Raw genomic sequence first — 25,687 nt, 5'->3', positions numbered from 1 at the left:
AAAGCTGCACAACGGGGCAAAGCTGGCTTCACTTTGCTTAGCCACAGAAATGGGGGGCTAAGCTACATCATAAGTCAAGGACTACCTGTATTCCAGCCGATTTAAATTCTCTGTAATTGACTTAACAATGGCAGTGGTCACTATTTGGAAAAGCATTTGTTCAACCTGGAGCACTGAAGATGGGTGGACTTCAACTCCCAGAATTTTCCAGTCAGCGCAGCCAATCCTGGGAGACTAAGTCCTCACATCTTCAAAGGACCCAGGGAATTCTGGGAGTTGAAATCCTGACATCTTCAAGGGACACCAGGGGAATTCTGGGAGATGAAGTCCTCCCATCTTCAAGTCACCCAAGGGAACTCTGGGAAGTGAAATCCAGCCATTTTGAAGGGGCTCCAAGGAATTCTGGGAGTTGAAGTCCTCCCATGTTCAAGGGATCCCAGGGGAATTCTGGGAGTTGAAGCACAGCCATTCATTTTCAAGGGGCTGCAGGGAATTCTGGGAGTTGGAGTCCTCGCATCTCCAAGTGGCCCATCTGGCAATGACCTTCGTGAGGGCAGAATCCATTCTCACCAGCCTTGAAGGCTCCAGGACTGGAGCAGATGCCACCCAACTTGGCACTTCCTGAGGGTCAACCTCCGTGAAGGCACCTGGACAGCTGCCGAACAGAAAAGACACCTGGAACAGGATAGTCCTTGGCTCAATCCAGTGGGGCTCCCTTTACAGGCCGTCCTTGAGTTACGACCAAACTGGTGCAGTCACTAAGCGAATCACGCCCAAAATTTTGCAAAAAAAAAAAAACTGGCCTGCATCCTGAAATCATAGAGTCATCCTGAATATCAATCCAGAACTTCGGATTTGTCAGATTTAGATTAGCAGAGTCAGGAGGGGCCTTGGGAGGTCATCTAATCCAACCCCACCCCCACCCCCCCGGTCCAGACCCTCCTGACACCTTTTCTGACAGGCAGCAGTCCTGCTTTGCTTGCGGGGAAGGTCACAAACAGGGATCACGTAACACCAGGACGCTGCCAGCATCATAAGTACGGGCTGGGTTGTCAAGGGCCTCAAAAATCACTCGCTTGGTGACAGTCGTAAGTGCAAAGACTGCTCCCAACTCCCGTTTTTGTTGCACACCCATTGTAAATGGAACTTTGTGAACTTACAACCTTGCAAGCTACACAAAGGAAGAGCAACCTTTGTGGTTGAAGAACCTGGTTCCCCCAAATGGCTGAAAATGGGACTAGAACTCTCCCTCTCCTGGTGATTGGCCCAAAGTCACCCAGCTGGCTTTCCTGCCGAACACGGGACTAGAACTCCCAGTTTCTAGTGATTGGCACAAAGTCACCTAGCTGGCTTTCGTGCCTAAGGCAGGACTAGAACTCCCCGTCTCTTGGTGATTGGTCCAAAGTCACCCAGCCGGCTAGAATTCCCAGGCTCCTTGCCAGGCCAAGCTGGCTCTCTTTTAACACACTGGTGCTCTGCCTCCAAACCTCCCCCCCACAATTCATTCCTGGCTCCCAACACATCCCATTCTATCACCCTGCCTCCTTCTCCCCCTTGCACAGGCCGGGGGACGGGTGAAGGCCTGCTGCCATCCCAGCCTGGCACCCGGCAGCCTGTCTCAGTCGCCTGGAACTCCATGGTTGACTGGCTGTTGCCGTGGCTGTGTGCCGAGAGAAGTCTCTGCCTGCCTCTCCCACACACACACACCCCTCCCCTCCATCTGTCCTTGGTGACAAAGGCTGAATGAAGGCACCTCCTCCCTCCGAGGTCCACCCCTTGCTTGTGCCACCGCCCAATGGAAACACACCAGCCAAGGATTGCACACCTGGCAGGGCTCTGCTGGCACCGAGCACTGTGCCACCCCTCCTCTCCCTCGGCTTCCCAAGGCTGGCCCCAAAGGGGTTGCCCCACTTTTGGCTGAGCAAGACAGGAGGAAGGCATTTAGTCCTGGCCATGGCAGGGACCACAGAGACTTTGTGCCACCGAGGAATGCCTTGATATCTAAGGGGAGCGCCCCCCCCGTGTGTGTGTGTGTGTGCGCGCGCGCACACGCGCACGCTTGCCCTCCGTTTGGGCTTTCCTGCATTCTAACCCGAGCTGTGTGCTTCTGGGGTGGGGCGGGGTTTTTTGCCCTTGCCACTCCCTGGCCAGATGTGGCCCAGATTTCTTCCCCCCTCTTCCCCATCCTAGTTTGATCCCAGTCTGTTCAGCATTCTGTGTGTGTGGGGGGGGGAGATTATCTGCTGACAGGCTGGCTAAACCCAAAGTACCCTTCCTTACATAATTCCTTTCCAATAACTCGGCTGAAATTAGGAAAATTGGTGTGTGTGTGTGTCTGTTAAAAAGCAACACCGGAGTTCCAGAAGTCTTTCTCCCCCCAGCCCCCACCCCCACACACACACACACACAGCTGCTCAATTTGACTTGCAGGGAAAACCCACCAAGCCAGGAATGGATGTCAAGCCCCCACTCCTCCTCCTCCTGTTTTCCCTGATCCACCCCCTCCCCACCCAGAAGGGCAGGGTTTTTTGGGGGGGGCAGTGGTGGATTGGGGAAGGGGGGCATCCATTGGCAGCAAGTGCTCTCTCTCCCTCAAGCCTTTTTTTTTTGGCCCCCTCCCCCTATTTCTTCCCAAAGAGAAATAAATTGAGGTTTTTAAAGAAGAGACTGGACTCCTATCTGTCAGAAATGGGTAGGGGTTGGACTAGATGAACTCCAGGGTCCCTTCTGAGTCTGTTATTATTCTGTTATTCAGAAATGGTGGGAGTTTCATCCCTGGAAGCTTTTCAAGAAGAGACTGAGACTGCCATCTGTCAAAAATGGGGTAGGGTCTCCCACTTGGGCGGGGGTGGGGTGGGGGTGGGATTGGACTAGATGACCTCCAGGGTCCCTTCCAACTCTGTTATTATTCTGTTATTCAGAAATGGTCGGAGCTTCATCATCCCTGGAGGCTTTTCAAGAAGAGACTGTACTCATATCTGTCAGAAATGGTGTAGGTAGGGTCTCCCGCTTGGGTGGGGGATTCGACTAGATGACCCCCAGGGTCCCTTCCGACTCTGGTATTCTATATTCAATGGAACAGAAGTTGCCTTCGGAAGTTGTGGGAGATTCATCCCTGGAGGCTTTCAAGAAGAGATTGGACTGCCATTTGTCAGAAATGGTGTAGGGTCTCCCACTTGGGTGGGGGGTTGGACTAGATTACCTCCAAGGTCCCTTCCAACTCTGTTAACCTGTTACAATCTGTTAAAATTGGATTGGGGGGGAGGGGGCGTTCAGAAAAGCCAAGCCAAGAAGTTTTTTTTCTTACAGATGCTTCTTTCTAAGCTTCTCTCACCCTGCCCTTCCCAATTGAGGGCGCCTGAAGCTCGGAATGCATTCCAAGCTGGTGCCCGTCTCCAGGCCACCTTTGGGATTTAACAGATATTTATCTATTTAACAGATAATCAGAGTTGGAAGGGACCTTATAAGTCATCTAGTCCAATCCCCGCCCAAGCACGAGACTATACCATTTCTGAAAGAAAGCAGAGAAAGGGAAGTGATGGAGAAAGAAGGAAGGAAGGAAGGAAGGAAGGAAGGAAGGAAGGAAGGAAGGAAGGAAGGAAGGAATACCAGAGTTGGGAAGGGACCTTATAGGTCATCTAGTCTAACCCCCACCCACCCAATCAGGAGGTCCTACCCCATTTCTGATGCTAAGCTGGTGCCTGTCTCCAGGCTGCCCTCATGCAAAAATGAGGGGTGCCCCCTCCTCAGTTTTGCTCCTTGGGTTGCGGGGGGTGTTTTTGGACAACGAAATTCTCTTTCCACAGATCGGAACGGTGGTGTCTCAGTGGAGAGATTGGGGGGGAGGAAGGGGACCACTCAGAGATCGATCTTGCCTGGGGTGGTGATGGAAGGAGGGTTGAAGCCTCAGCAGGGAGGGAGGGGAGGGGTCTTCACCACAGGCCCTTCAAGGGAGATGTCCCTCAAGGGTGGTGCCCCCTGTGGGTGGGTGGGGCAGTGTGCCCTCCCCTACAACTCAACCCCTTCTCCCTTTTCCGTACGTGAGGTGATGTCAAACCCCACCTGTGCCTGGGTTCTAATATTTAGGGGAAAAGGGTTTCCTCTTCCTGTTTTGCTTCAGAGTCGAGCTGGATTCAGTTAGCAGCTGGATCTGTCCCCCCTTCCCAGACTGATGGCGTTACCTAGCTGGGTCACGAAACGTCTGCAAGAAAACAACGAAGGAGCCCTTCTTCTTTCAACCCTGAGCTACAACTATTCTCCTTTCATTTGGTAGTTTCCAACCCAGCCAAATCCCATGGGCCTTCCAGAGGTTCAACAGACCTTCCCCCCGCAATGCCTGATTCCCATCAGAATCCCCCCCACTTGGGGCCATGGCTGCCCACCCAGGGACCTTGAGCTCCCAAGAGGAAATGCAGCCTTGGGGGCCTAAGGGGAGACACCCCCCCAATCCTTCTCCCCCGTGCCCCCGGCCCCCTTGGCAAATGGGCCAGGTCCCCAGAGGAGAGGTGGGGGCCTCCCTCTCAGCTAATCAGCCTTCCTGGTGGTCCCTCCCCCTCCGGAGGAGAAGCAGATGGGGGTTATGGCAGTGCCCACAATTGCCCCCAAACGGCTGAGCCAGAGTTCCCTTTAGGGACCTTTAAAATTGATAGCCATTCTGGCTCTCTCTCTCTTCCAACACCTGAAAGGGCTCCAGCTGCCCCCCTCATCCCCCCCCCCTTCTCTGCCATCACTTAAGGGTTATTTATCTGGACTTTTTCTGCTGAGCCAGCTGGCTAGACCCTCAAGCAGGCAGCAAGCCTGGAGGAGAGGAGGGGGAGGAGGAGGAAAAGGAGGAAGGAAGGGAGGGAGGGAGGGAGGGAGGGAGGGAGGGAGGAAGGAAGGAAAATGCTTTCTGAACTTGGGGTTTTTGGGCAGACATTTCATGACCCAACTAGGGAACATCATCAGTGCTAGAAGGGAGAGGGGGTTTGTGGAGAGGAGGAGGAGGAGGAGGAGGAGGAGGAGGAGGAGGAGGACTCAAAGGGAACGGCAAGAGCCAGAGGGACGGACGGAGGGAGGGAGGGAGGGAGAGAGGGAGGAAGGAGACAGAGAAAGGGTAGAAAAAGAAGGAAATGGGAAGGAAGGAGGAAGGAAGGAGGAAGGAAATAGGGAGGGAGGAGAGAAAAAGAAAGAAAGAAAGAAAGAAAAAGAAAGAAAGAAAGAAAAAAAAGAAAGAAAGAAAGAAAGAAAAGAAAGAAAGAAAGAAAGAAAGAAAGAAAGAAAGAAAGAAAGAAAGAAAGAAAAAGAAAGGAAGGAAGGAAGGAAGGAAGGAAGGAAGGAAAGGAAAGGAGGAAGGAGAGAGAAAAGGAATAGAAGGGCGGGAGGGAGGAAATAGGAAAGAAGGAAGGAAGAGAATAGAATGGAAGGAAGAAGAGAGTGAGAGAGAAGGAGGGAAGGGAGGAAAGGGACGGAGGGAGGGACATAACCAAGGAAGAGAAGGAGGGGGAATGGAAGGAAGGAAGGAAGAAGGGAGTGAGAGAGTGAGGGAAGGAAGGAAGAAGGATGAGAAAAGGAGAAGGGAGGAAAGGAGGGGAGAAAGGAAGGAAGGAAGGAAGGAAGGAAGGAAGGAAGGAAGGAAGGAAGGAAGGAAGGAAGGAAGGAAGGAAGGAAGAGATGGAGGGAGAAAAGGAAGGAAGGAAGAAGGGAGTGAGAGAGGGAAAGAAGGAAAGGAAAGAAGTGAAGGAGGGAGGGAAGGAAGGAAGAAGGGAGTGAGAGAAAGGAAGAAGGGAGTGAGAAAAGGAGAAGGGAGGAAAGGGGAGAAAGGAAGGAAGAGATGGAGGGGGAAAAGGAAGGAAGGAAGAAGGGAGTGAGAGAAGAAAGAAGGGAGTGAGAAAAGGAGGGAAGTGAGGAAAGAAGGTAGAGAGGGAGGGATGTAAGGAAAGAAGGAAGCAAGGAAGGGAAGGAAGGAGAGGGAAAAAGAAAGGAAGGAAGGAAGAAGGGAGTGAGAGGGAGGGAAAGAAGGAAAGAAGTACAGGAGGGAGGGAGGGAAGGAAAAAGGAAAGACGGGAAGGAGGGAGAGAAGGAAGGAAGAAGGGAGGGAAGGAAAGAAGGGGGAGAGGAAGGAAGGACAGAGAGAAAGATGTAAGAAAGGAAGAAAATTCGGAGAAAGGGCCCAACCATGACCGGCCCGGCAACCTAGAGACCATCCAAACCTTTTCTCCATTTCCTGGAAGGGGAAATGAGTAAAGAGACACCCTTCCCCCCACTAACTGTGGCAGGAAGGGGCTTCTAGAGTTTCCCATGGGAGTGGAAATGCCCACAACAGGTTTTAAGGCACCCCCAATCCCCCTTCCAGAGGGCCCACCTGCCCACCGACCCTCGAAAGAACAACCCCCAGTTGGGAAATAATCCACCTCCAAGTAAGAGTCCCAAACGCCCAAGGCCTGCTCAACGACAACACTCTCCCAAAAAACCCGACAAAACAGCACAAAAACGGCAAATCCAATCTTGGATCCATATTTGGGGTTGTCTTTACACACACACATACACACACATACACATACATACATACACACACAACACACAAAGCTCTCTTGCAAAAGACACTTGGTCAACAGGGGACCCTGCAGACACCACCCCCATGCACCCCCCAAATCAAAAACTTTTGTGGCACCCACAAAAGGGGCGTCCTTAAGAATATACATATAGCCCTTGTCCACCGCAACACACAACAACCTCCCACCCTGCTTCCTACACACCCACACAACCAACAGTGCCAGGCCGTGTGCCCTGGGGCACCCCCAAGTGCCTCCGCAGGGGTTCACCAACCTGGGCCACATTAAGACTTGGTGGACTTCGACTCCCAGAATTCCCCATTCAACCATCCCTGTTGTTGTTTTCCTCTTACTTCCTAGAGCGGAGAGATTGCAGAGGAAGGGTTGACAAGAAAGTAAGCAGGCATAGAGAATTGGAGTCTTAGCAAAGCTGGCTGGGGAATTCTGGGAGCTGAAGTCCACCACCCTTAAAGTTGCCAAGGTTGGAGACTTCTGCTCTAAAGTGGAGAGATTGCAGAGGAAGGGATTACAAGAGAGTAAGCAGGCAGAGAGTTGAAGTCTTAGCGAAGGTGGCCAGGGAATTCTGGGAGTTGAAGTCCACCAGTCTTAAATCAGGGGTCTCCAACCATGGCAACTTTAAGGCTTGTGGACTTCAACTCCCAGAATTCCCTATTCAACCATCCCTATTGTTTTTTCCCTCTCCTATTACCTAGAGTGGAGAGATCACAGAGGAAGGGATGACAAGAGAGTAAAGCAGGCATAGAGTTGAAGTCTTAGCGAAGCTGGCTGGGGGAATTCTGGGAGTTGGAGTCCATTAGCCTTAAAAGGGGCCAAGGTTGGAGACCGCCCCCAAAAGTTAATCCATTGAAACCCAACTCGATCGAGCGCCCCCTGCAGGTAACCCTTGGAAAGGGCCTGCGAGCTTTAGACAGTGCCACCTGCTGGTGCCCGCTGGGGAAAAGCAGAACCCACCACCTTTAAGCATCCAAGCATCTTGGCCACATGCTCACCACCCACCTGGGACCCCTCCCTTTTGGCCCTCTTCCCTCCTCCCCCTCCCCTCCCCAGTTCACTCACCTGGGGGTTTCTCCAGCCGGCCTTTCCTACCCCCGCAGAGCCGGACTTTGGAAATGAGGATTAAAAGCTGTTTCTGGCATAAGGATTTGGTCCCTCGCGGGCAGACTTTCCGCTGGGTGGAAACCGGCCGGCTGGCGACCGGATCGCGGATCTCCCGTTTCTGCCGGATCAGGGAGCTGGCTAAGGCGGCCATGCCTGCCCCATCCGGAGGGGCTGGCGGACGCTAGCAAGCTTCGCGGTCAAGGAAGGGGTGACCCTCGCCCTCCTCCTCTTCCTCCTTCTCTACCTCCTTCCTCTTTGTCTACCTCTTCTTCTTCCTCCTCTTCCTCTCCTCTTCAGCTACCAAGCCCCATCAGCTTGTCGAAACGATGCCCCCCCTTTCCTTCCCGCCTGCGGGTGGGGTGGGGGGGTTAAAGTCGGGCAGGCGAGCGCAGAGTGCCCCCCCTCACCTCCCCAAAAGCCGACTTTAGAGGGGCGCCGGAGGCCCGCGGCTCCCCGTGGCCTTCGTCTTCCTCCCCCCCGCGATCCGGGCCACGCCGGGAAGCCCTTCCCCGGTCCTTCCAAGCCGGCGGCTGCCGGCTCTCGGTTCAAACCGGGCGGAGGAGCAGCAGGAGAAGGAGCCTCGCATGCCCTCCATCCATGCGGCGTCCGCTGCGCTGCGCTGCGCAGGGGCTGGCGAGGCCAAAGCCAGAGGAGACCCTGGTGCGTCCTTCAAGAGAAGGGCTGAGCCGCGGGGTGGGAGGGAAGGAGAGGCGAGGGAGGGACCCTGGCCAAGCTGGGTGTGCCAGGAAGGTGCTGGCACTCCGGTGGCGCTGCCAGCCTGCGAGCCAAGGAGAAGCTGCGAGGAGGGAGGGAAGGGAAGGGAGAGAAGGGGAGGAGGGTGGCCGGAAAGGAGAAGGACTCCCGTCACACGCCAGCCGGCTTTGGGGAGGGGGCGTGCTGCCCCACGCCCGCCGCGTGCGCGCAAGCCAAGGATTGCAGCCGGCGATGCGCAATCCGTTGGGGATGGGGTGAGAGTTCTGCGCTGGGCCAGGGCTCCTCTTTTTGTGGGGAGGGGGCAAACATATGGGGCAGGGGCACACACAGCCTCCCCTCCCAAGGAGAAAAGCAAAATATTTTGGGGAGGGGGATTCAAACAGCAGAGACCCCTCAATCACTCCGGAGAATAGTGCAAAAAATCACGATGGATTTGGCCACGTGCAAACGCCAGGGGAAGCCTTAAAGGGGAGGGGGGCCCTAGTCGGTGCCCCCACCAAAGAGAGACCCCCGCCCCAAAAGTTGAGATCAAAGAGGAGGGCAGCAGGACGTTGGCAAGCGGGTTGGAACAGCTTGCCCTCAGGAGTGGTGGCAGCGCTGTCACTTGAGACTTTCGAGAAGAGGCTGGGCTGCCATTTGTCAGAAATGGGGTAGGGTCTCCCGCTTGGATGGGGGGTCGGACTAGATGACCTCTAGGGTCCCTTCCAACTCTCTTAATCTATTAAGGATGGATTTAGTTGTTGAGGTTGTGGGAGCTTCATCCCTGGAGGCTTTCAAGAAGAGACTGGACTGCTGGGACTTCCGGTTTGAAGCACTTCGGCGACAGACAGAAAATCCATGATCGTGCGTGGTTTCTGTCTGGGCTCGCTGCTGGAGTGCCCCGACCCAGCTGGTTTTGGGGCTAAGCCACCCCGTAGAGGTGGTGAAGAGGGGGAAGACTGCCAGCAGGGTTGAGGAGAGCCGCATCTCTCCTCCTCAGCTGGCCATTACTCCCTTTCCTGAAGGCGGTTGCAGAGGTGGTCAGAAATGGCCACCACAAAGAAGAACTCGACCAGAAAAGAATGTGCAGGAGGAAGATAAGAAGTGAAAGTTTTGGCTGACCGGGTTAAATTGTAAAAGGAACAACTAAGGTACCCTGGAATTTAAACTTACAAAAAATAACATCGCTCCCAAAGAAGAGTCGGAAGCAGCGAAGGAAAGTGAAAAGGGAAAGGTTTGGCTATTTTTTTCCTTCTCTCTCCTTCCCTATACTGACAACTAAGAGACTTAAATAAGAAATCGGAAAAATCCGCTTTGACATCAATAGGCAATTAAGCTGAAAATAAAACAAAATCCCAAAGGGATAATAAAGATTTCTGGACATTAAAAATTTTCTTTTTCAGAAGCAGGAAGGGAGAGAAAAAGAATAAGGGCAGGATCTGGAAGAGGGAGGAGACTGCCTGGAATTAAAAAGAATCTACAGTAAAACTTCAACAAGACTTCTAAAAGATACATTTTAACTGAAACTTTGCAACTAAATAGTAACCCCAGGAAGAGAAAGTGAAAAAAAAAGAGCAAAAAAGAAGCAGCTTGTGTGTATTTGGATTATTTGGTGATCTTTGGATTCTTGGTTATTATATTTGAATGACTAAAATCAATCGGGTGGTTGTTTAAAAATTTATACAATGGCACCACTTCTGGATGAATTGAAAATGGAACTTGAAAAGTACAAAGAAGATGCACAAGAAGGGAAGGGTTATTTTGGCTTCGTTTTTCAATTCTTAGAAATGGAGATTTGGAACTATGAGAAACAACAAGAAAAGACTGCAAAACAAGAAGACTGGGACAAAGAAGAAGCCATTTTTAATGAACAAGCAATTTTATGTGGAGAAGAAAAAGGAAAGGGGGGAAAGAGAATGGAGAATTTAAGACTTAAAACAACAACCAAAGAAAAGAAAAATAATTCAAAAAATAAGTATAATACTGGAAAGCAACAGAAAAGGGGAATACAGAAGAGAGAAATAGAGGTAGAGAAACAAGTGGGTAAAAAGGGGAGAGAGAAGAAGAGAGGGAAGAAGGAAAGGAAAAGAAGTTACAACGGACTGGAGCAAGATATAGAGAAACAGGACCTATTTAGAGATAATGGGTGAAAATCTAACTGAAAAAGGGATTCTGTAAAGGTACATAAGATTGTATTGTTATATTAGTAATAGAAATAACTTTAGAAAATTGGAAACAACGTATGATTAAAATGAGGGATAAAATAGTGTAATTTAGTGAAATGTTTGTGAATAAAATAAGTGAAATAAAATAAATGAGAAAATTGAATTAGGAAGGAACGGGAACATTTTAATTAGTTAATGTTTTATAAAATATAAGTGAAGAGGGGGGAATTAACTATGGAAAGCTTATAATTGTTCCCATAGAAGTATGATATTTAATTGAAAAGTAATGTTAAAGATGTTAAGACTTTAATGAATATTAATATTAATGATAGAATTGAATTGGAATGGAATGTTGTTTTAATTATATTATACATTTATAATTTTTTTTTTTTTAAGAATACAGTGTGTATTTTAAGAATGTACCAAGCAGAATCCGAATGGAAGTTATGTATTATCTTGAATGTTACAACTTTAGGGAAAAGATATAAAGGCGTCATACTCCAATTAGTAACTACAGGAGAAATTTTGTTTAATGAGAAAAGATAATAGATAATTGAAACAGGACAGACAAAAAATATAAATACAATAATTTGAATTGAGGTGAGATAATTAAAATAAAATTGAGAAAATTAACAGAGGGGAGAAGCTATGCAGAAAATGTAAAATAGTAATAAGATATGGAATAGAATATAAAAATGAGCATGAACCTGAATTTGTGTCTGTATGAAGAAATGTAACCCGAGATTATGCTACTTTCAAAAAAAGATGTTTTATTTGTATTTTTTTCCTCTTTGTGAAAACTCAAATAATTTTTTTTTTTTAAAAAAGAAGAGACTGGACTGCTTTCTGTCAGAAATGGGGTAGGGTCTCCCGCTTGGCGGGGGTGGGGGGGATTGGACTAGATGACCTACAAGGTCCCTTCCATCTCTGATTCTCTGTTATTTGTTATCTGGGGTGAGATTGCAGAGAAATCAATGAGTCACGGTGGAACTGAGAGGGTGGCCAAGATATAATTATATTGGATATATTGGAAAACTATTCTTAAGGGGAGGGATTTTCTAGCCCGGGAGAGGGTCGGTTGTGGGAAAGGATGAAGAAAGGCGTAGGGAAGCCCTCCCCTTCCCCTCTCCCACCTCTTATTGGCCAGTACAAGGGGCAAAGGGCACCCCCTGGAGGAGACAGCCTTCAGGGCCCAATTGAAAAAGGAAAGTGTGGGGGGGGGGTTGTTTCCCAGAAGCTCAGAAAGGAATTAATCTGCGTGGATGGGAGGCCACCAGGAGATCCCAGAAAGTAGGAAGAAAACCGTGGTCAAGGCAGCCACTCGCCTCCTTTTACTCACAAGAGACTCTCATTATACAGGTGAAATTCAAAAAATTAGAATATCGTGCAAAAGTTCATTTATTTCAGTAATGCAACTTAAAAGGTGAAACTAATACATGAGATACACTCATTACATGCAAAGCAAGATAGTTCAAGCCCTGATTTGTCATAACTGTGATGATTATGGCTTACAGCTCATGAAAACCCCAAATCCACAATCTCAGAAAATTAGAATATTACATGTAATCAATAAAACAAGGATTGTACATAGAACAACATCAGACCTCTGAAAAGTATAAGCATGCATATGTACTCAGTACTTGGTTTGGGCCCCTTTTGCAGCAATTACTGCCTCAATGCGGCGTGGCATGGAAGCTGTCAGCCTGTGGCACTGCTGAGGATGCTTCAATAGCGGCCTTCCACTCTTCTGCATTGTTTGGTCTCATGTCTCTCATCTTTCTCTTGACAATGCCCCATAGATTCTGTATGGGGTTCAAGTCAGGCGAGTTTGCTGGCCAATCAAGCACAGTATTCCCACAGTCATTGAACCAGGTTTTGGTGCTTTTGGCAGTGTGGGCAGGTGCCAAGTCCTGCTGGAAAATGAAGCCAGCATCCCCATAAAGCTCGTCTGTGGAAGGAAGTATGAAGTGCTCCAAAATCTCCTGGTAGACGGCTGCATTGACCCTGGACTTAATGAAGCACAGTGGACCAACACCAGCAGATGACATGGCTCCCCAAATCAACACAGACTGTGGAAACTTCACACTGGACTTCAAGCATCTTGCAGTGTGTGCCTCTCCATTCTTCCTCCAGACTCTGGGTCCTTGGTTTCCAAATGAGATGCAAAAGTTGCTCTCATCAGAAAAGAGGACTTTGGACCACTGAGCAACAGACCACTTCTGTTTTTCTTTAGCCCAGGTAAGATGCTTCTGACATTGTTTGTTGTTCAGGAGTGGCTTGACAAGAGGAATACGACATTTGAAGCCCATGTCCAGGATCCATCTTTTCTGATGAGAGCAACTTTTGCATCTCATTTGGAAACCAAGGACCCAGAGTCTGGAGGAAGAATGGAGAGGCAAACTCGCCTGACCTGAACCCCATACAGAATCTATGGGGCATTGTCAAGAGAAAGATGAGAGACATGAGACCAAACAATGCAGAAGAGCTGAAGGCCGCTATTGAAGCATCCTCAGCAGTGCCACAGGCTGACAGCTTCCATGCCACGCCGCATTGAGGCAGTAATTGCTGCAAAAGGGGCCCAAACCAAGTACTGAGTACATATGCATGCTTATACTTTTCAGAGGTCTGATGTTGTTCTATGTACAATCCTTGTTTTATTGATTACATGTAATATTCTAATTTTCTGAGATTGTGGATTTGGGGTTTTCATGAGCTGTAAGCCATACTCATCTCAATTAAGACACATCACGGCTTGAACTATCCTGGTTTGCATGTAATGAGTCTATCTCATATATTAGGTTCACCTTTTAAGTTGCATTACTGAAATAAATGAACTTTTGCACGATATTCTAATTTTTCGAGTTTCACCTGTAGATACTTTACATTCCAATATAATCCTTCTAATATATTTTCTACTTTCTCATAGCCTTTGTATCATTTTCTACTTCATGTATACATCAAGAAAAGAAAGAAAAAGTGAAAATTAACTTTCCTTTAATAAATGGAAATTTATTAAAATGATATATAGGTAAATTTTGGCTAAGTGGAAATAAAGAAAAAATATGAAATGGTTATATGAACATCTCTGGAATAAATATATATCATAGATTGGAGGATATACCATGTGGATCCTAAATACTGTATATTAGTTTTACTTTATATTTACTCTTTTTTTACTGTTTATTATACACTTCTCAAAAAAAATAAAGGGAACACTTAACACAATGTAACACCAAGTCAATCACACTTCTGTGAAATCAAACTGTCCACTTAGGTAGCAACACTGATTGACAATCAATTTCACATCCTGTTGTACAAATGGAATAGACAACAGGTAGAAAGCATAGGCAGTTAGCAAGACATCCCCAATAAAGAAGTGGTTCTGCAGGTGGTGACCACAGACCACTTCTCAGTTCCTATGCTTTCTGGCTGATGGTTTGGTCACTTTTGAATGCTGAGGAGCAGGGGTCTTCTTTTTGCTAGTAAGTGTTTGTGTGTGTGTGATGAACACTGGTAGTCCTTGAGTTAAGACCACAATTGATCTCCCTCCCTCCTTCTTTTCCTTCCTTCCTGCCTGGACTGCCTTCCCTCCCTCTCTCACTCCTCTTCTTTCCTTCCTTCCTTTTTCTCCCTCCCTTCTATCCTTCCTTTTCCTTCTCTCCTTCCTTCTTTTCTTTCCTTCCTTTGTCTCCTTCCCTCCTTTCTATCCTTATTTTTCTCTCCTTCCTTCCTTCTTTCCTTCTTCTCCCTCCCTCCCTTCTATCGTTTCTTTTCTCTCTTCTTCCATCCTTCATTCTTTCCTTCCTTCCTTCCTGCCTTCCCTCCCTCTGTCCTTCCCTTCTTTCATTCCTTTCCTCCCTCTCTCACTTCTCTTCCTTCCTTTCCTTCCTTCCTTTTCGCCTCGCTTTATCCTTCCTTTTCTCTCCTTCCTTTCCTTCCTTCCCTTTTCTCACTCCCTTCTATCCCCTTTTCTCTCTTCCTTCTTTCCTTCCTTCCTTCCTTCCTTTTTTCTCCCTCCCTCCCTTCTATCCTTCCTTTTCTCTCTCTCCTTCCTTCTTTCCTTTCTTTCCTTCCTCCCTTCCTCCTCTCTCCCTCCATTCTCTCTTCTTCCTTCTTTCCTTCCTTCCATCTTTCCTCCAAGAACCCAAGGCTCCTTGCTCCCTTTCCCCCCCACAACAACCCTGCGAGGGAGGCCGCCCAGGCACCAGGTCACCCAGGGAAGATTCAGGGGCCAGTGAGGGGCTCCTCCTTCCTCCTCCTTCCTCCTCCCCCACCCCAGTCTTTCTCTTGGTCTCTCCTTCCAGCACATACAGCAACCAAATTTCACTGTGCGGAGGTTGGCATGGTTGCGAGCTGGGCCCCTTCCTCTTCTGCTGTGTCAAGAAGACCCACAACTGCACAACAGGGTGTGTGGTTGCTGCATAAGCCAAAGTGTGAGGGCGGGGCCTTGGTTTTGCATGGGCGGGGCCTCCAAGCCCCTTCCCACGCCGTTATTCTGTTTTGTAAGAAGAAATTGGAAGCTGTTTTTATTCCCAAAACAATATAGAGTCCCCTGCCTGAGCAGTGGGGGGCTGGTCTTGAAGACCTCAAAAGTCCCTTTCAACTCCATTATTCTGTTTTATAAGAAGAGATTGTTAGCTATTTTTTTCTGAAACAATGTAGGGTCTCTCTGAGCAGGGGGGTTGGTCTAGAAGGCCTTGAAGGTCCCTTCCAAACTCTTGTTATTCTCTTTTATAAGAAGAAATTGGAAGCTATTTCCCCCCACCCCCACCAATCCAAAAGGGGATGGAGTTAGTTCAAACGAGCGTTTGGTGCCCCCTAGTGGACGGCAGAGAAAAAGGTGGCATTACAGGCCCTCCTCGACTTATGATGGTTTGTTCGAAGTGGCGACGGCGCTGAAACGAGCGAATCAGGGCCTTTTTTTTTTCAAACTTAACGACTGTTGCAGCATCTCCGCAGTTAATAGCACCCTGCCGCCCCCCCTTTTTTTTAACCTCTTATGACCCCTTCCTGGGATCTGTTCTGACCCAGGCTTCGTCAAACGTAAAGAAATGCAAACTTGTTTTCAAAGCAAAACCTATTTTATTGCAACGCTGGGGATGATGTTCATTCTAAGCCAAAATGGTTCCCCGACATAAGCACACACCTTTCAGTGCTGTGCAATGCTGCCAAAAACAGAAGTCTCCAATTACCTATAACAGAAACCAACCAAAGTACCAGAAAAAACCAACCAGAGTACACAAAGCTTCAAGAAGGACTTGGAATCTATCGAACTACCTTGCTTCCTGCAAAGAGTTCGTCATCTTGGCCTGACTTTTATCCCTTATGCGAGGGGAAATCACCTCCTAGCCTTACTCCCAAGTCACCTCTTTTGTCTCAGCTGGTCTCGCCTTCTGGAAGCTCTGTGTATACACACACTGGAACAGGCTCCCCTGGCTCCTCTTCCTCGCTGCTGCCAGACTCCGGAGGCAGCACCCCATTCCCAGATGGTCATGGCCCCATCTCTGCATCAGACACAGCACCCTCGTCCAAGTCCTCTCCAGACTTCCGGACTAGTCCCCGTTCTTCCTCATTGTCCAACTCCGCTGCCATCTGCATCGGCTGCCAGCAAACCACAAACACTTTCCCATAGCTTTCCCATGAAATGACCCACACCAAACGCTGTTCGTGGCCAATAAATCTTTATTCTGGATTTTGACAAAGATTAATATAAAATATAATTGATCCCAAGGTTCGCAAAGGGCTCTTTTCCGAGCCACAAGTGTCTCTCTTTTTCAATTTATTTTACTAAGAAATAAATAAAAGGCTGGAGGCTGATCTGGGCATGCCCAGGGGGGCTCTGTATCATATCCAATGTGACGGGCACGCCAGCCACGTTCACCAGGAGCGTGAAATAGGTATCGTAGTCACCACCGGGAGAAAGCGGGCACAGGGTGGTGCCATTGACAGTGTACTGGTGGGTCCCACCGGAGAGAAGAAGGTAGCGGTTGACCGGAGGCAGTTTTCCATCAGTTTGTTGGACCTGACCTGTGGGGAGAACAAGGCAGGGGGTGGGCAAGGAACCATGGCCAAGGCACTCCTTTGGCGGTATCAGGGGCAAGAGACCACATGTGAAAATCCAATTAATCTGCTTTATTGCTGAATGCCTATGCACAGGAATCTTCTAAGGGGTTTTTATGGGATGGATGGATTGGCCTTTAATGTTCGTTACCCAAACCACCATAAGCCCACTTTGGACATCCTTCCCCTGTTCTCTTCCTCCTCCTCCTCCTCCTCCCTGCTTTGCACTCGAGGGTTTATTTTGTGCTATATATCCAGTCGTTACACGATGGGGTCTCGACTCGGGACAGCCTGGGCTTTGCGCTGGCCGCCCCCTCCTTCGGTAGGCGGGCCCCCCGCTTGCATGAGGATGTTGACAATATTGTGGAAACGGGGAGGACTCCCGGCTGACACCTGCAGCTGCTGTGTCGCAGGTGTGGGGGGCTCCGACTCCCATCCGCGGTGCTGCTCACGCTGCTCAAACTCCACCTGCTCGTCCTGGCTGAGAGTCCGTCGACGATGGGCCCTTTCAGACGTCGGCGAGCGACTCCCTGGAGGGGTCTGAGGGTGGACGGGGTAGATGTAGACTCGGGCAGGACGCCGGGAGTGCTGTCCATGGGGTACATATTCTGCCTCCTGGCTGCTGGCTATCGAACGACGTTGGGGCTCTGCAGCCATAGTCCGTCTGTACGGTTCGGCGGACACAAGGGTGTTCCGCCGTTCCTCAGTGGGGACATTAACAAGCAGGTCCGACGTCCCTACGGCGACGTCTTGGAAACGAGGGCTGGGGTAGGCCGAGGGGGCTGAGGAGGGCCGGGGCCGGTTGTCTCATTTGCAGTTGTAATAACGGGGCGAGCAGCAGCATGGCAGATAATCAGGGCAGGAGTGGCAGTGGTGGCGGTGTTCCCGGCATCGGCGGTGTCCGTTTTCCAAGTTCATGGTGACCTTGAGTGGTTCCAGGGTACACTGGAGGCAGCGCCGTGGTGGGGACCAGCTGCGTTGCTGCCGCCGCCGTGGTGAGGGATCGTCGTCGGAGAATTGTAGTGACAGCTTTCACAGGGACGCTTTCTTCACCAGGCGGACAAGAACCAGCAGTTTTTCGGGTTCTGGAAAAGAAAGGAAGGGCTGTTGGCAAAACGGGCACGTGGGAAATGCGAGAGGCCGGGGCTGGGCACCACCACGCCGGTGTCAAAGCGTTGTAACTCCGTAACTCCTCCGTAACTCCGTGGACACAAAGCCGGTGGGGTTTCTCAAGCAAGATTGGACCTTGGGTTTCTCGTACGGGAATCCTTTTTACGGCAAGTCTTCGGGGAAAAAAAGGTCTGATGGTTCAAAAAGGGGATGGGGTTTACAGGTAGTCCTTGACTTACAAGGGTTCGTTTAACGACCCCCCTCGAAGTTATGATAGCCATGAAAAAAAGTGAATTAGGACTGTTTTTCACACGATTGTGGTCAAAATTCAGAGGCTTGGGCACTGACTTGTATTTATGATGGTTGCGATGTCTGGGGGTCATGTCATCCCCTTTTTGCGACCAAGTCAACAGGGGAGCAGGATTCACTTAATGACCCTGTGACTAATTTAACAACAGCAGTGATTCACTTAACGACAGGGGCAAGAAAGGTCATGAAAGAGGGCAAAACTCACTTAGCAATGGTCTGGCTTCACAACAGACATTTTGGGTTTAGTTGGAAGTCGAGGACTGCCTGAACGCAGAGTGCAAACACACACACACACACCCCGAACATTCCCCGCTGAAACCCCAGAAGGGACAAACAACGACGTTTGATCCTGCTCGTGTTCCGTGTCCGAAGCCACCAAATGTGGCCTCCGCACCCCCACTTTTGCGACCCCTAAAATGATGGAAGCAGGCCCAGCCCTGCCAGAGAAAGAAATGGTGCATTAATATTGCCATTTTAAAAAGGGTTTTCAAGTTTTATTTTCATTTCATTCTACGCAGGTTCGTTGTTTTGTGTTGTTTTGTTTTAAAAAGATTTTTTTTTTTACTATATAAAGAAAGAGCAACAGTTTCAACGTCTATATAAATAGCTTGTTGTCTGGTTATGGTTAATTTGAGCAATAGCCATCATCATCATATTCATTGATAGTGATCATGTAATAACAATATTTTATTATAATTCTATTCTATATTTTTGTTATCATATAATAATATTTTATTATAATTCTATTCTATATTTTTGTTATCATGTAATAACAATATTTTATTCTATTCTATATTTTTGCTATCATATAATAACAATATTTTATTATTCTATTCTGTATTTTTCTTATCATATAATAACAATATTATTCTATTCTATATTTTTATCATATAATAACAATATTTTATTATTCTATTCTGTTTTTGTTATATAATAACAATATTTTATTCTATTATAATTCTATTCTATATTTTCTCCACACAATATTAATACTTAATAATTGTTATTACTAAATCATGTCAATAATAAACATACCATAATGAACCCTCATGGTCAAATTAAACCTTCTCTTATAATTTTACATGTTCTAACTAACTTCTCTTTCTGTTAGTTAACCATTGAGAAAATGGACCCCATGTTTCATAATATTCCGTATCTTCCTTGTCTTTAATTTCAAGTGTTAATCTATCCATTTCTGCACATGCTATTATTGTTATTGTTATACACAAAAATGACAATGTACACAGCAAACAAGATAACTATGCTGGGATTGTTATCATCATCATCATCATCATCATCATCATCATCATCATCATCATCATCATCTTCTGTTCTGTAGGGATCTCCACACCTTTCCAATGTTGTGCAAATACAATTCTGGCTGCTGTTAACACACGTTAACTTGTGAATTTCGTTGTATGTATACTGTGTATATATGTACAACGACAATAAAAGAATTCAGTTCAACATGTAATATAGAATAAAATAGAATTCTGTATTGGCCAAGTGTGATTGGACACACAAGGAATTTGTCTTGGTGCAAATGCTCTCAATATACATTAAAAGGAAAGATACATTCATCAAGAGTCAAGAATCATCAGGTACAACACTTAATGATAGTTGTAGGGTGCAATAAGCGATCGAATCATACTAGGAAACAGTCAGATAGGATATTGGAATATAGAATAGAACAGAAAAGAACAGAACAGAACAGAACAGAATAGAATAGAATAGAATATATGGAATGGAATAAGAATAGAATAGAATTGAATAAAATTCTTTATTGGCCAAGGAATTTGTCTTGGTGCAAATGCTCTCAGTGTACATAAAATAAAAGGTACACCCATCAAGAGTCAAAAATCATATTAAATACATAGTCCCTTTATTATATTTTTCTGGTGTGACACCCAACAGAAAAACAGTAGTTCTGGTTTTAAATCTATATGTTCCTTTATCATTTTTTTTAATCCCAGTTATGTATTTTTGTCCAGTATGTCTTGGCTTTGGGGCACAGCTTCCTTTTACATACTTTGCATGGGTTACAACTTGCTCTGAGATACCTAGGAAAACAAGGGGGTGAAAATACTCCAATAGGCCCATGTAAAAATTCCCAATTTTGCTGTCCATTTTACACCGCACACTTCCATGTGTGCCATAACATTTCATGACTGATGCTTTTTTTTTTAATCTGCTGCTTAAACCAGGGTGCAATTTCCCCATTTACGACAGCAAATTTTCATCGCTCGCTTGTCTATTTACAATAGAGATAACACTGCCTTCCAACTAAAATGTTGAGAGCCCTTCGGAAGCTATTAATAAATGTTAGTGCCTGTTTTATTGTTGGGTTTTAAAGGGCAGATTAGCACCCTTGAGCAGTCTTGGTTCCTGCTGCAACCTTGCAATATTGTTTTATATCACAAATTCCACTTTTATATTTGTTTACTAGGTGTCCAATGTGTTAAAATATAAACATCATCATTATCAGTATAATCATGTACATATAGACGTATATGCAATAATATCAATCATTATTGAAAAGTGTACTATCTTCCATTATAATATCAATTATATAACCATCAAAATATTTACTAATTTTCTTCCATTATAATATCAGTTATATAACCATCAAAATATTTACTAATTATTTTTTCTTTCTCATGTGGTCTGTGGTCTCACATTGGACTGCTATTTGACAGAAATGGTATAGGCTCTTCCATTTGGGTGGGGGGGAGTAAGACTAGATGATCTACAAGGTCCCTTCCAAACTCTGATTATCTGTAAATCTGTAATTTCACATAAATCCACTCATCTAACTTCTGTATCTGTCAGCTAACCATCTGTAGCAAAGGTCCCATGTCACAAAATATTCCAAATCTTCTTTTTCTTTGATTTTTTAAGGTTAATCTAGCCATTTCTGCGCATTCCAGAATTTTATTTTATTTTTTATTATATCTGTAGGGGTTTCTATGTTTTTCCAGTATTGGGTGTTATATAATCCTGGCTTCTGTTAGAGACGTCAGCAGAGAATGCTAAATAAATAAAACATCAAGCAAACCAATAAACAAACAAGAGGCAGAGAATCAAAATCGGGTGAAGGATTTAGCACCGCTTTGTAAAGCCTTAGTAAGGCCACACCTGGAATCCTGCGCCCAGTTTGGTCACCATGTTACAAAAAAAGAGGTTGAGGCTTTTGGAAAGAGTGCAGAGAAGAGCAACTAAGACGATAACAGAATAACAGAGTAGCAGAGTCGGAAGGGACCTTGGAGGTCATCTAGTCCAACCACCTGCTCAGAATAACAGAATAACAGGAATTAAAAGCCTGGAGACTAAAACATAGGAAGAACCGTGGCAGGAATTGGATATGTTTTAGTTCAATAAAAAGGACTAGGGGGGGACATAGTAGTAGTAGTCAAATATTTGAGGCGCTGCCCCAAAGAAGAGGGGGAGGTCAAATTATTCTCCAAAGCACCTTAAGACAAGAAGCAACGGATGGAAATTAATCAAGGGAAAGAAGCAACCTGGAATTAAGGAGAAACTTCCTAACAGGGAGGACAATGAACCAGTGGAACTGCTTGCCACCAGGTGTGGGTGCTTCATCCCTGGGGGCTTTTAAGAAGAGACTGGGCAGCGACTTGTCTGAAATGGTATAGGGTCTCCTGATTGAGCAGGGGGTTGGACTAGATGACTTTCAAGGACCCTACAAACTCTGTTATTGTGCAACAGCTCTTGCTTGAGCAGGGGGTTGGACTAGATGACCTCCGAAGTCCCTTCCGACTCTTGTTAATTCTGTCAGAGTCCCCTGCTAGAGCAGGGGTTGGGCTAGAACAGTGGTCGGCAACTGGAAGTCTCCCCCCCGGTTCAATTCTAAGCTGACCGGACTCTATGGCAGTTCCCCAACCACAGAGTCTCTTTCTAGCGCAGCTTCCTTTTCTCTACCTGTCCTGACCAAAAGCCCTACAAATTGTGGAGCCGACCAGTTCCCCAACCATAAAGTCTCCTTCTAGCATGGTGTCTGTTCCGGACTAGCAGGCTCGAAGCCTGCAAACCTGATTGGCCCGCTGATAGCCGATCGTGATTGGTCGCCATAGACTGATGAGATTGGCCAGTAAGCGGGCTGCCGCGATTGGCCCTGCCAAGAGCGGCAAACTCAAATGCCTTCATTGACTGCCTAGCCACAGCCAGCCCTATATAAGGGGCTGCTGCGGCTGGGATTAGTTGCTCAGATCTGAAGTCACTAATAAAGAGCTGTTGTTGCTATCTGAGTCTTGCCTCCGTTCTTGAACCATCCTCCCAGATCTAACAGTGTCCTTTATCCTCTACCTGTCCTGACCAAAAGCCCTATCAATTGTGGAGCCAACCAGACTCTTATGGCGATTCCCCCCCCAACCATAGAGTCTCCTCCTAGCATGGTTTCCTTTTTCCTCTACCTGTCCTGACCAAAAGCCCTATCAATTGTGGAGCCGACCAGACTCTATTGCAGTGCCCCCACCATAGAGTCTCATAAGGGATTAAAACAGCCACATACGGCTCCGGAGCCACAGGTTGCCGACCCTGGACTAAGAAGACCTTCAAGATCCCTTCCAACTCTTGTTAAGATCCAGAGAGATGGGTTGGACGGAGAACTCCACGGTATGTCTTTCAACCCAACCACCTTTATCTCAAAGGTGCTTTCTTTTTTTTTCCACCAAGAGGCAACTGGACTTTCTGGGTTTCTTTTTTCTTCTTCTTTGAAGACGTTTTGCTTCTCATCCAAGAAGCTTCTTCCGCTCTGGAATGGAAGTGAAATGTCTTCAAAGAAAAACAAGAAAGTCCAGTTTCCTCTTGGGGTGGGGGTGGAGAAGCATATTTGAGACAGCCATGATGTCGTGGATGGTTGAGGATCTCCAATCACCTTGAGCTACTTATTTAGCTTACTTGGGTTTTAGTGGGGGGAGGGAACACAGCCCCCCCCCCCGAAAGCTCCCTGAGGACCTAAAGTTGTACACGATGGAAGGGGAGAGGGAAGGGAGGCATTTCCTCCTGGGAATTGGAAGAACTTGAAGGACGAAGCAAGAAACCCTGCTGGTTTTAATTGAATTAAAATCGGTTTTAAATTAAAAATGCTAATTTTGGAAGGAGCTGAGAGCTAAACACCCCCCCTCCCCTCCCAAGCTTCAGGGTGGCATCAGGAAGTAAAGGCTGAATTTACTTATATCATTCTCTTTTAATGACCCCGTAATCCCTTGCATCAGGGAGGAGTCTGGGCAACTGAATGGAGCTGAGTGTTTTACTGACCGGATGCCTTTCCTGTTGCCAGGGTGGGAGGTTTTTTTTCGGCAGATATATTGTCATTGTGCCCAGAAAGAGAAATATCTGCTTCTACCAAGGATCGAACTCACAGCCTCCTGATGGTGAGGCAAGAACTCCACCTCTAGGCCACCGCACCACTCACTGAATTACTTATATACTTTACTAATGTTCAAAAATGTTTCAACTGAAGTTGTTCCACCCCACCCCAATTTCTGCCATCACCCACCTACCCACACATACACACACACACCCCTCACCTTCGGCGGGGGCCTGACCTCCACACAGGTTCCTCACGAGGCAGCAGAAGTAATAGCAGACCTGGGAGGAAAAAGGGAGGAAGTTTATTCGATATATCTGTATCTCTATATAAAAGCGAAATGCCCCTCATGCATCGTCACAAAATCTCCAGAACCGTAAAGCCTAAACCTAGCTAGATCAGGGGGTTGGTCTAGATGACCTCCGAGGTCCCCTCTGACTCATGTCAATCCTGTCCCGGTCTCGCAACAGTCCCACTTGAGCTGCCTCAATCCTGGGCTCCCGAGCCCAGATAATCCCAGTCCTCGGGAAAGGGACCTCGTAAGTCATCTAGTCCAACCCCCTACCCCCATTTTTACAGCGTGGCCATGTTGTGGCCCTGATTCCCGAGCCTATGCTGTCAGAGGAAGAGGACCTGGAAGATGAGGGGGAGGAACTGGGAATGCCTTCCTCCCCAGGACCTTCCTCCCTGGTAATGCCTCAGGTTCTATCAGACAACCGATAGGAATAGCCTGAGATGAATCAGGAGGAAGGCATGTCGGAGCAGCCCCTGACAAGGAGTGAAGAGGAAGAGTATTGGCTCGACCCCAAGCAGCGTCGTAGGAAAAAACGTGAGCAGCAACGTAGGAGGCGTGGGAGGGTCAGAGAGTGAGCTGAGTCATTGAACCACACCCCACAGGGGATAAAAGTGGGTGTGGTTTCTCCTTAAACTTTGTAAGGCAGTGGCCCCCAACCTTTTTTGTGCCACGGCCCAGTACCGGCATCACAAAATGATCCGCGGCCCAGTACCAGCATCAGCACACATGACAAGGCAAGGCGAGCCGAGCGACCCCAAAGCAAGAGCCCCCTTTTTCGGCTTCATTTGTTCAACTAGAATCCATCCAACAAAGTGGAAAACTTGTCCTTCCACTAAATCCAAATTAAATTTGTTTTCGCTCAGGTTTTTTTTTTTAACAGCTGCACCCCATCTGACCCCCCCCACCTCACGGCGCTTACCCACTTGCTTGCCTTGCAACGAAAAGATTCTCCCGCAGAAGCGGCGCAACCGACTCCCTGATATCCTCCTACACGGCCGTTTGAATTTAATCTCACGCCTGGAGGTCACGTGAGCGACACGGCCCTGCCCGATTAGTGCAGCTGGGAGCTTGAAATTAGTCAATCAGGAAGCAACAAAATGTTACTCGGCTCACTCTTTCTGTCCAGGGCTCAGCAGCCTGTGTGGTTCTTTTGAAAAATGTGTGCCGGCTGTTACCATTCCACGCCCGCTCACACTTCCCTCAGGGCTAACCGCCCAGATTTTTTGCATATAAAGTTTTGCATCTGCCTATATCCTGGTCCTATATCTCTTTTTTTTTTGTTCTGTAATTTGTGAGTTCCTTTTGGGGGGAACAAATGCCTGCTGTAGCAGAACTTTATGCAGTTCATTTTTCGTATTTTCATTTTGGGAGAAAGGAAAGAAGAAAAATTGGAGTCTTTAAAAAAACTTTTTCATCGAAACAAGATGACGGTTGCCAAGCAAAGCAGGCGGCCCAGTAGAAAATGTTCCACGGACCGGTACAGGTCTGGGGACGGTGGTTAGGGACCCTGTTGTAAGGGACAAAGTTTAACCTTACTTCAGAGTTTCTTTGTGCATGATTATTTTGTGGACTACCTTGTGATTTTTATGAAGTAAAAGAATCATTTATCTCTGTGAGTAAAACTTTATTTGCTGCCAGTTCGGACTTGGCAGGCAGGACATGGTGGAATGCCAAGAATATTATCAGTTCCAAAGAATTAACTCTGTGAAGTCCGAGCCAGCTTGCCTGCCTGTGTTTGTGTGTGTGTGTACTCCCTCATCTTTTGGGAAAGAGGAAAGGCGAGACAGAACAGGACACAAGTCGTCGTGTTGGACTGCACCATGGTGGACACCCCTTAATTCATACTCTGTGGGCCCCCGCATTGGAGGCTTCCATGCCCATCCCTCCTGGGGGGAGCACCCCCCACCCCTCACCACGGTGGCCAGCCTGAGGGCAAGTTGCACCACCACGATCAGCATCAGGAGGACGGCCACCGTCTCATAGAGCTCCAGGCAGCAGCCCTCAGGGGGCGGGTGGCACAGGAGGCTGGTGTCCCCCATGGGTGAGGAGGAGGCACCAGGGCCGGCAGCTGCCCGGC

General features: G+C 47.5%; 1 protein-coding gene across 1 annotated transcript in view; it reads right to left on the bottom strand.

Annotated features, from left to right (window-relative positions):
* Nucleotides 1–16,170: 16,170 nt before the first annotated feature.
* LOC113451819 (nucleotidyltransferase MB21D2-like) overlaps nucleotides 16,171–25,687 on the bottom strand; it is a 93,434-nt gene continuing 83,917 nt past the window's right edge. The window contains exon 3 of the mRNA XM_087917735.1: nucleotides 16,171–16,537. Coding sequence (XP_087773861.1) covers nucleotides 16,290–16,537 — 248 coding nt within the window. The 3' untranslated portion in view covers nucleotides 16,171–16,289. The remainder of the gene's footprint in view (nucleotides 16,538–25,687) is intronic.

This window comes from Pseudonaja textilis, chromosome Z (genome assembly GCF_049901715.1).
Source record: "Pseudonaja textilis isolate UNSWEBS1 chromosome Z, rPseTex1.2, whole genome shotgun sequence".
Classification (NCBI taxonomy): domain Eukaryota; kingdom Metazoa; phylum Chordata; class Lepidosauria; order Squamata; family Elapidae; genus Pseudonaja; species Pseudonaja textilis.
The sequence above is the reverse complement of the archived record's forward strand: the minus strand, read 5'-3'. Positions and strand labels throughout refer to the sequence as shown.